General features: G+C 27.6%; 1 protein-coding gene across 1 annotated transcript in view; it reads left to right on the top strand.

Moving 5' to 3' along the window:
- Positions 1-12,005, top strand: part of LOC136075100 (uncharacterized) — a 140,211-nt gene that overhangs the window by 103,941 nt on the left and 24,265 nt on the right. Inside the window, exons 7-8 of the mRNA XM_065787365.1 lie at positions 772-894; positions 8,806-8,916. Of these exons, the coding sequence (XP_065643437.1) occupies positions 772-894; positions 8,806-8,916 (234 nt within the window). The remainder of the gene's footprint in view (positions 1-771; positions 895-8,805; positions 8,917-12,005) is intronic.

Genomic DNA, 12,005 nt, shown 5'->3' with positions numbered 1-12,005 from the left:
ATAAATGATAGGTTTTATCGTGCATTAGAGAGAGGTGGAGAGGTTAAGGCTATTGCACTTGACATTTATAATGCTTTTGATAAAGTTTGGCATTGTGGTCTTCTCCATAATCTTTGTTTTTACGGTATATCTGGTAACATCTTTAAGTTTATTAAGTTCTTTCTTTCTAATCGTAGTAAAAAAGTTGTCCTCAATGGACAACACTCTTCTTCATATCCTGTAACTTAAGGGGTTCGTCAAGGTTTAATCCTTGGTTAAATACACTTTTTAAGTTACATTAACGATTTTTCGGATATTCTGACATCAATGGTGGCATTGTTCGCTGACGACATCATCATTTATTCTAGACATGATAAAAAACCAACACTCTCTAAATACTAGGGGCATCTGACCTTGAAAAGAAACTCACTTATGCTTTGGCTTGGGACTCACAGTGGCTGGTTTATTTTAATTCAGAAAAAACTCAATTTTTTCCGGCTGATTGTTTTAGCAATAATATAGATCTTCCTTTATTTATGAACTGAAATTTTCTAGATGATTCATCTACACTTCATCTTTTAGGATTAACTCTTACTTCTGATCTTTTTTGGAAACTGTATATAAATTCCATTACAAAATTAGCATCTGCTTAGTTTCTATCTCTTTATCGAGCTCAACACTTTCTTACTCCAGATTCTATTCTTTATCATTATAAATCTCATATCCGTCCCTGTATGGAAAACTGTCGCCATATCTGGGGCGGATCTTCTAATGATGCCCTTTCTCTTTTAGGTAAGGTGCAAAAAAGCATTTTAAAAATGGATAAAAATGCTTTTGCAGCCACTCGTCAACAACTCAAATTTCTACAGACTTCAGTTTCAACTAAATTATCTCCCTGGTTTCCTGCCAAGGAAGGTATTTTATATTATTTTATTAATTATTCGTATATTGTTTTAATTTAAATGTTAGTCTATTTGGCTTTACCTTATATATATATACATATATATATATATATATATATATATATATATATATATATATATATATATATATATATATATATATATATATATATATATTATTTCAATATCTTTGAGTCTTTGATCAACAATTTTCAGACATACTGTCTTCAGTCACATATTTTTACTTCCCACAAAACTGCAAGTAACCACTATTAGAGTTGGAAGATATTGTAATTTTTTATCCGAAAAAAGATAAACATTATTGAGCAAGATAAGAACTAACATACAACTTGAAAGAATGCTTATTGTATGAATTATGATTACAAGAGAAATAAAACAAATTCTAAAACTGACAATCAAGGCAAAAAAAACTAGAAAATCAAGAGTAGTTGGAGCACATTCGAACAGTAAAAGTAAAAGGATGAGACTTATTTAAATGACAAGTAACACAAAAATGAGTTTTATTATTTGGCACAAAAGTGGCTTGCTCTATTGAGCAGTAGCCATTACAGTATTTATAGAAAAGAGACAGAGAAGCAGCTTTATAAGCAGCTTTATAATGGCTAGAGTTTGGGTGCAAGAAAAGGTCCGATTATCCTAAAAATGACTTTTGCCACTTTGTCTAAGAATAGAAAGATCTCTCTTTAAATATCTGCTGTATATTTTACAATAATGTTTCATACAAGGAAGGAGTTATCTGAATTAAAGTTTTCTGCCACCGATAACCCCATGCTGTAGCAGATGTGAGATTCTTTTCAAACTCAAATGTCCTACTCATGCAATTAGAGAGTGTGGATTCTTATCAAGAAAATAATAAATTGTAATATCATCAGCAAACATTGTCATTTTAAATGTGAGAAGTATTAGGAAATCGTTAATGTAAATAATAAAAAAGTCTACGGCCAAGGGTAAAACTATACAGAACCTCTGAAATTACGGGAGATGAAAAAGACTGTTGTCCATTGAGGACAAATTCAATACTACGATTGGTAAGGAAGGAATCAATAATCTTGAAGATGTTATCTGATTCACCGTAAGAATAAAACTTATAAAAAAGACCAGCGTGCTAAACTTTACAAAAAGTTATGGAAATGTCGAGAGCGCATAATAAAACCAATGATAAAATAAATGACACATCACACATGAGAAAACCAATCAGTTCTTACCTTTAACACATCAGTAGTAGAACACAAAGATCAAAATCCATAACAATGGTCGGAGAGTAAGTTATTAGATTCAAGTTGAGAGATTAACTGTTTGGTAATTAAAGATTCATAAACCTTACTTATGATAGTAAGAAGACTAATGGGACGGTACTTAGATGGCTGAAGGTTTTAAACCAAAGAGCGAGAAATTTAATATTATATGGCAGTTCAAATCTCTTTTTCTTTTCTTTATTCAAAAAAGAAGAAAAAAAATTTTTATTTAAGAACCCTCCAGAATTTTTGAAAATATGGATAATAAATTCTGCTTTCCGGCTCGCTGGAAAACAAGACTCTTATGAGCGTTTGCTAAAATAGTTTCAATATTATAAATGACAGCTCTGATGAACACTTCTGCAAGACTATAACAGGTATGTTGTCTGGAATACAAGCTGTAGCCGAGTCTAAGCAGGATATCTCTTTCAATATAGAAGCTAGGTTGTTTTAGAAGTCAGGCAGTGAATTAACCTGTTTGTTCGCTATATCAGGTAGAATGCGACTAGTGGAATCAAGAGATAATAATGATAAGAAGTTCTTAGCAAACAATCTCAGCTTCGTTTTTAGGTTAGGTGAATAAATCTAAACTATGCAAAAGTAATGAAACAACATATTTGCCCTTTTTTACAGATTTTGGTAAAGGTTCTTCAGATGTCACGAGAGACATACTTTTGAGAGAATAGTTACGAGATTTCGTAACCTGAGAATAGCGGGCTTTAGCGTTAGAACAAAACATTTTACAAAGATTGTTGCATTAGTAAAAAGATATCTGTTTCCTGGAGAATTATTTTGCTTATAGAAAGTAATTTATTACAGTTGAAATTTACATTAACCTAACATGAGGTAAACAATGAAGGAGATTAAAGGCTTGACTTGGAATTGTCGAGAGAATGTAAATGCCTAGACCATGCATATGACTATTACCATCAACACATGATGAAACCATTAACACAAGATGAAACAGCTTAACTTGTTTTTAGTCTCAAAAGAACATGTAGGTTTGGTTAACTTAGCAAGAGATAATACTCAATAGAAGAAAATTTACTTTAAAAACCACACATATTAGTTAAAGAATTTTGTAATGACAATAGTTTTTTGTGTTTTAAAATTTTAGATTCTTTAGTCATTTTGAAATTTTTTATTGTACTTTACTCAAAGCACAGTTCTGAATGCACATTAAAAGTACAATCTGGGAAACCACCTATGCGCTTGTGACACTCTAAGTGCTCTGATATTTTACAACTGTTGGTTAAATCAGCTTTTCTGAGAGCTGCCACTGTGTTCGTAAACCTGATTAGCCGGCCTCAAAACCATAAAAAAGAGTTTTATAGCTGTACCCTAATTACGGAGATAATAGAATGAATTGTCTAGTCATAAACACTGAGACAGAAGCATAACTTATGCATTGAATCAAGATTCAATGCATGAGTATTCAGCATTGAATATCCTAATCCAGTAACAATGTATTATAAATACATGTATGCTAGCCTTGTAGATGATGTTGGGGTGCAAGACTGGTTAACAGATAGATTCTGTTTACCCTTTAAATGTTTTTCTAGGAGGCCTACTTTATGACAGTAGCCGTATGTATTAAACGTCTGCTTTAGATAAGTATTTTTATAGAGACACCCTCCAGCCTGTACTTCACCAAGAGCCCTAAGGCAGGAGTTGCCTTTAGTTAGAGTTGGCTTCTCCTAGCTTTTTCCTAAAAAAGTGTATCCCACAATGCAGCAGTACATAAAGATGGTTATATTGAGTTGCTTCTTACAAATAGCTCCAAATAGTCCTAGTACCTCTAATGTATATATATATATATATATATATATATATATATATATATATATATATATATATATATATATATATATATATATATATATATATATATATATATATATATATATATATATATATATATATATATGTATATATATATATGTATATATATATATATATATATATATATATATAAATATATATATATATATGTATATATATATATATATATATATATATATATGTATATATATATATATATGTATGTATATATATATATATATATATATATATATATATATATATATATATATATATATATATATATATTTTTTTTTTTTTTTCTTTCTCTGTTTTAATATAATATAAGATTTTACAACTTCGTAATATAAAATTTTAATAAATAAAATAAGTAAAACAGATAGGGGCTCAAAGAAGATGAGGATGACAGTACGTTATCACAATCTTTTCATAGAGCCCCTATAACAAGATTTCAAAAAAATATCGTAATATGTTACAATATGCGTAATAAAATTTCATCAAAATATCGTAATAAAACGCGTAATTCGCTAATAAAATTGATAAGCAACCAACAAAAGTAGAAATAAAACAAAAACAGATTTATGTGAAATTATTCAAAGTATCATTAACCAAAAACGTTTCTTATATTTTAAAAATTTCTTTTTTTGTTAAAAACTTGAATGAACTTAACGAATTTACCGTACCTTTGAATCCTTTTTGAAAAGTATTCCATACTTTTGGACCTCGATATAGAATGCTGTACTCTGAATATTTGTTTATTATCCAAGGCAGTTTATATGTGTTGGACATATTCGCTCTAAGATTATAGCTATCATTTTTATTTATTTTAAACTTGTTATTAAAGCTTATAGGAGAGATATTGTGATTATAACAATACATGAAAATTAAATGCTGGTAGATATTTATTTCAAACACATTCATCATTTTCATATCTTTCATTAAGGGCTTAGCGTGTTCACGCCTATTTTTTGAGTAAATAATTCTGCAGGCATGTTTTTGAAGACTATAAATTTTTTTAATCTTTGCCGCTTGAGTACTTGCCCATGAAATGTTTGCATAGCTGATAAGGCTATGAATTAGCCCAAAGTAGATTAATTTAAGACTATTTTTATTGACGTAGGAGCAAACTCGATACATCAAACCTATTATTTTGGTGATTTTTGACTGGATATATATTATATGTGGAAGCCAGGATAATTTTTCATCAAAAATGATTCCTAAGAATCTTATATTGGATTGCTTATTTACTAGTTTATCATTTAGAAATAGGTTAGGCAACTTGAGAGGAAGATTTTCTTCTTGTGTTTTTTTGTGAAATAGTATATACTTTGTTTTCTCAGCGTTAAGTGAGAGTTTGTTTGCCTTAAACCAGTTGTTTACTTTACACAATTCAATATTCATGTCTGCATATAATTTCTTGATATCATTGTTGGTGAGAAATAAGTTTGTGTCATCTGCAAACATGACCGAGTTCATTTTTAAAGATGCATTACAAAAGTCATTTATATATATTAGAAAAAGAAGTGGACCAAGAATCGATCCTTGCGGGACTCCACATATGACATTTAATACTCCAGATTGGATATTATTTACATATTGTTTTCTGTTTGTAAGATAGCTTTTAATACAATAATAAGTTTTATTTATTATTCCGTAATGCCTTAATTTATCTAATAGAATGCAATGGTCCACTGTATCGAATGCTTTTGATAAATCAAGAAACACTCCTAAAGTAAATTTATTATTTTCAAAACCATTAGTTATTTGATTTACTATTTCAATGATTGCATGTTCTGTAGAGAGATTTTTTTGAAAGCCAAACTGATTTGGGTAAAAAAATTGTTTTTAATAAAGTAATCATAGATTCTATTATAAACTACACGTTCGAAGAGTTTTGAAAATACAGAAAGTATTGATATAGGCCTGTAGTTTGAAATGTCAGAATGATCATTACATTTGTATAATGGAATTAAAATTGCCAATTTAAGTACATCCGGAAATATCCCAGAATTTAATGAGAGCTTAAGTATATGAATCAGGGGTCTATTAAGACTGTGTTTGTTTGCAATAACTATATCACTAGATATCTCATCAAATCCTGGAGCCTTTTTTTTTTTTAAGGAGGCAAAGGCTGCCTCTAATTCTTCATAGCCTAATTCATAATCAAGCATGGTAACGTTATTTGTGGTTTTAAGATTTTAAATGATACAGATGTTGGTACAATTTTATTTACAAGATTAGGACCAATATTTGTAAAATATTTATTGAATTCTTCTGAAAATAGTTTTTGACAAAATATATCGTTATTTTCAATAACAATTCGTTTAGGAAGAGAAGGTGAATTTAGTTTTTCTCTTCCCATTATGAGATTAATGATGGACCATGTTTTTTTGCTATCAAATTTGCATTTGTTAATTTGATTACTGTAATATTTTTTCTTTGCATTTTTAATGAGATCTTGATAAAAAAATGTATAATTTTTGTAATTTTTTTCATTATCATTGTTTCTATTTTTCAAAAATTTATTGTAAAGTTTTTGTTTTTTTTTTGAGCACTTTAATAACGATTTATCCATCCACGGATTAGCAATTGCTTTTGACTTAGTTGTTATTGTCTCTTTTGGACAGGTTTCATTAAAGTACTCCAAAAATGTACTTAAAAAGGCATTGTAGGCTTCATTAGTATCTTTACATTTATATACGTTGTTCCATGTTTCTTGTTTTAGTCTACTTGTTAATTTATTAGTGTTACTCAATTTTAAATTTCGTTTTATTAAATGTATAATTTTTGAATGACAATCAGACATAGATTTAAAGTTTTTTATTTTTATGAATATCTGGAAATGATCGCTAATATCTGTCAAAAATATACCGGTTTCAAATGTCGTTTCTAAATAATTATTGATAAAAATTTTGTCTATTGCTGTTGCAGAGGTTTTTGTTACTCGCGTTAGTTTATTAATAGTTGACAAGACATTAAATTTAAAAAGCATATCAAAAAAAGATTTTTTTTTTGGAAATTTTGTGTTAGAAAGAGCTTCAAGATTTATGTCACCAGTTATATATAAAGTCTTATTTTCTTTATTTATTTTCATAATCGTATTTTTGATAAAGGTTTCGAAATTTTTTATTTTTCCACTCGGTGGACGATAAACACATCCAACTAAAATGTTTCGGTATTTTTTATTAATAATTTCAATGAAAAGGCTTTCATAGTTATCATTTGAAAAGCATAGTATATTTTTTATCTTGAAAGCATACTTTTCTAAGACATAATTTCCTAATCCTCCTCCTTTTTTCCCATTTCCTCTTGATTGACTTATTAGTTTATAAAATGGTAATATATAATTAGAATTTAATTCAAGAGAACTTTCTGTATCATGCCAAGTCTCTGAAATAGATATGATGTCGAACGTGTAGTTTAAAATATTTAAAAATTCTTTTAGTTTATCAAAATTTTGCTGCATGCTTCTAATGTTTATGTGTAATACAGAAAATGAGCCATCATCTGCTATTACTTTAAATTCAAAAGGATCAATATACGGTGTGTTAATTAAGTTCATTTGAGTTTCTTGAAAAATATTTATATTTTCATCTGATAGGTTATTTATAAAGTTGTCCTCAAAAAAGTCTAAATTTAAATTGTGAAAATCTAACTTCTGTGGAAAAAGCGCTACCATTTTTTAAAAATGTATAATTTAAAAATATTTAATATAATTAAAAACTAAAATACTTAAAACGCTTACTCGTTTACGCATGTCGGAATAACATCTGTGTTGCGGGTGTTTTCTCGAAATTCGTGAACAATTAGCTTGTTGTAAACAACTTTTGCAAAATAGCCATTTTGACGATGTATCTTCGCCTGATCAAAAAGTTCTTTTCGAATTTTTCGCGTGGTAAAACTAAAATCTTCATTTAGAAAGATATTAGTTCCTTTTAATTTTGTTGCTCTTTCCAAAATTGTTTTTTTGTCCTCGTAATCCCGGAGCTTCAAGACAATTGTTCGTTCTCGTTTATCATTAGCTACTCCCACTCGATGAGCCCGATCAAGTATAATATCTTTTTCAATACCAAGATTATCTTTAAATAGTTGCTTTACCTTTTTCTTTGTGTTTTCCCAATTCTTTTCTTCGTTATTTTCAACGACCCCGTCAATTCTTAAATTGTTTCTTCTGTTACGGTCTTCAATATCAACGCTTTTTAACTTTAACTCAATATTGTCAGAAGATATTTTACCCTGCATTTTTCGTACATTTGAAAAATCATCGTGAACTTTATTAATTTTTTCCTCAACTGCTCTAGCTTTATCGTTGAATACATCGCCAACAAAATTTAATCCAGATTTCATTTCGTCGAGTTCTCGCCGAACTTCTTTAAAACTAGATTGAAAGTTATCAAACCTTTCATTTATGTTCGATAATGCTTCATGAAAAAAAGACAAAATTGTTTCTTTTTGAATATTTAGTAGCTCTCTCATCATAGCAATCGAAACTAACTCTTCTGATTTAGACATCAATTTTTATTTAACGAATTAAAAAAATTCCAAAAAATATTTAACTGTAAGAAAACGCGTCTGTTCACCACGATGTTCGCCACGCAAAAAAAGATATATATATATATATATATATATATATATATATATATATATATATATATATATATATATATATATATATATATATATATACACTTAGTTTTTATACAATCAACTAATGAACTTATAACTTTAATAAATGTATTTTAATTATAACGTTGCTACAAATTGGAGTCACATTTACATCTTTTTTTTAAATTTTTTTTTTTTAAATTTTTTATAAAACATTAGGTTTTTCTTTTTTTCTTTTTTAGAATTTTCATATTTAACAACATTTAAAGTCCATTTGTTACTAGTAGCAATCTTAGCAGTTTTGGCTTTTTTAATCTTCACATATTCATTTTTTTCAACAAACTCAAGAAAAGGTTTATTTTTAGTTTTTATCATTATAATTTTTTTTTTATTAGAACTGTTTCTTTTTTGTTTTTTAGTATAAAAATTTCGATTATTGCAGTAAATAATACATATGATTATTATAAGTATTATATCAAGACACCATTACTAGGCTTTACTTAACCAAGGAGCCGTAAGGCTCTTGTTAAAGTAAAATAATTTTAAACTAATTTGAGAAAAGTATTTTTATGTCAGAAACTTTTTCTCCTTGCTTTTGCCAAGATAAACGAATCCTTCTAAAAATAGGACATGTAACAGGTCATACTGGGTTATATTTTACCATTAGCAGTGTGATTTTGATTATCTTGAACCTGAACTCACCGTAAACTTGAGTTATTTAATTATTCCTAAGAAAACAGTATTATACAAAGCATCAGATGAATATTTGGCCGGCAAGCAAATGTAACGTTTTTTGTTTGTTTTAGTTTTCAAAAAAATGAATGACTGTCGAAAAAATTAGAATGGTCAGATGATTTACCTTATTATAATACTAGAGAAATGCCCCATCGTCTGCTCGCCTCTTTCCTTCTCTCTTCAAAAAAACTAAAACTTTTCCCTGTTTTTCCATAGTGATCTCATTAAAGAAAGAAAGTTAAGAATATGTTTCTTAGCTCCATAAAAATTTTTTTAAATAATAAATACTAACTAATATATGTGCAAATACATAAAAAGGCCGCATTCAAACATTCAAAGTTTTTTAAGTTCTTTAATAATGTGCATGTTAAATAACATATAAGTATATATAGTATATAATAAGTAGTTGCAATATTTTGTTTAGGTAGTTACAATATTTTCATTTCACACAATCAAACAACTCACACAATCAAACAATTATAAAACATTCAAAGTTTTCATAATTTATTTTAAAAAATGTAATGTGATTTCATTCATTTTAAAGTTATAAGTTAAAGCAGTTCCTTTATGTACAGATATTGTTGGCTTTAACTCTTTTTCTCAACAATGCTCACACCTCTGGTAAACTTTTTTTAAGAACACTGACTTATCTTATATTGTGGATATCATGGAAAAACATGTTAATGAACCGGTTAACATGTTAATGAACCGGTTAACATGTTAATGAACCGGTTAACATAACGGAAAACATGTTAATGAACATTAATTGGACTTTAATTCATTCCTCCATTCAAGGTCATATCTCTGTCAAATATTTTTTAAGAATGCTGACTTATCAAGTCCCTATAGTGCCTATAGTTCCTAAGTAATTATCATAATGTTTTACCACAAAATTATCTAAAATTTTGTTGAAGATTCGTTTTTCAGATTGATCGCTGAATTAAATAAAAATGTATTTTAAAATGAAGTCAGCTGAAAGTAAAAGAAATAGATTTAAAAAATATTTTTTTAATTTTCTGTCAAAGTAAACATTAAAAAAAATGTTTTCCGAACCCTTTTAAATTACAGTTTTTAGCCATATATTTATATGATAAAAAAAATTAATTTTTATTCTTTCTCTGTTAGTGACTGCAGCTTTTATATCGCTTGTTCTCTTTATCACTAGTCGTCCATACTAATCAGAGAATTTGATTACCAACCATTAGAATTTTTACCACCTCTCTTTGAACTTTCCAGTTTTGCAAAAAGTTATCTCATGAAGTCTGATTTAATTTTCCTGATATTTTTATAATTATTTTCCATTTCTTCATCAAAAGAAAAATTGAGTCCCAATATTTTTTTGAATTAGCTTACTTTTGTCAAAAATACCTAACTCTGGTTTTGCATCTAAATTTCAAATCGTTCTTTTTTTCTAACACTTTGTTAGAAAGATTTTATGTTAAAGATTTTCTTTAGAATATCAATTAACTGTGTTTTCTTTCTGTACATTGAAATGTACTGAAAGACACAGTAACGTGTTACTGTATACTTACAATGTAAAAATAAAAATTTAAAAATGACTTAAACTACGAAGCAACTATATTCAAGTTATTATGCAAACTAAATTTCCCATTTTGGGAATAGCAGAAACTTTCTAAGATAATGACTTTTGAACACTAAATGATAATTAGATAAAACCTGAAACCTGTCAATGAACTTAAATTTAGTATAAGATAGTAAATTATTTATTTTATTTAATCATTACGTCACTTATGTATTATTTTTTGTTCGACTTTTTATTCCCAGGCTCAAACCACCTCAATTTTTTAAAGCGTTCTTATTTAACATAACCAGTAAGCATTTTTGAACTTAAAGTTTTCATAAGCTCTGTTATCACCTAAAAAAACATTTGTTTTTGTGAAGTATTATATCTGAAAAATGAAAAAGTTATGGATCTGCAAATGTCAAACATATATCGAAACCTTAAATTCAGTTTTATATCTAAATTTCTTCAAATAAAATATGAATTTACTATTTGAAGTAAAAAAATAAAAGCAAATTTTGTCAGATACAAATTTAATTCAATTAAATTTAATTCAAGTCTATCTACCTGATTTTAAAATGTCTCTTATGAAATTTATAAAGTAACTAATACACAATAACCAATTAACCAGCTTTTGCTAAACCGTTTAAACGCATTTAAACTTTGCTAACCGTTTTTATTTTAAAGTTGGTTTTAATATAAAATTTTAAGTTAGTTTAAAATCTAAAAGTTGGTTTGAAAATAAAATTGCAGCTTAAAGGAATCGTTTAATATCATAGGTAAATACAAATGATTATTATGTTTAGAGTAATGTTTTTACTTGTTTGGTATTAGATAAATTTTGTTTTGCAACGTTTAAAGTAGATTAAAATTTGAAACTTTTTGAAATAACTAATGGTTATACTTAATTCAAATCTTACACTTAAATAACTTATACTCTCATGGGTACAGAGATGAGGAAAGAGAGCGTATAAAGGGTCAGATTTTGTCAAAAAGACTTCGTTTTTTTATTATTTTATTTACAAAGCAGGTTTTTAGTAGAAAGTTTTGATATGGGATTGTCCAAAAATTACTAAACCTAAGTTTTAATTAATAAACAAAACAATAAAGATCAAAAGATTTCCCTTGCTTTTATTCTACCAAAAATAATAATAGCCCTTTAAGTCTGTTGAAAGTTGCCGTGCG

The sequence above is a fragment of the Hydra vulgaris genome, chromosome 01, assembly GCF_038396675.1.
Source record: "Hydra vulgaris chromosome 01, alternate assembly HydraT2T_AEP".
Lineage (NCBI taxonomy): Eukaryota > Metazoa > Cnidaria > Hydrozoa > Anthoathecata > Hydridae > Hydra > Hydra vulgaris.
The sequence above is the reverse complement of the archived record's forward strand: the minus strand, read 5'-3'. Positions and strand labels throughout refer to the sequence as shown.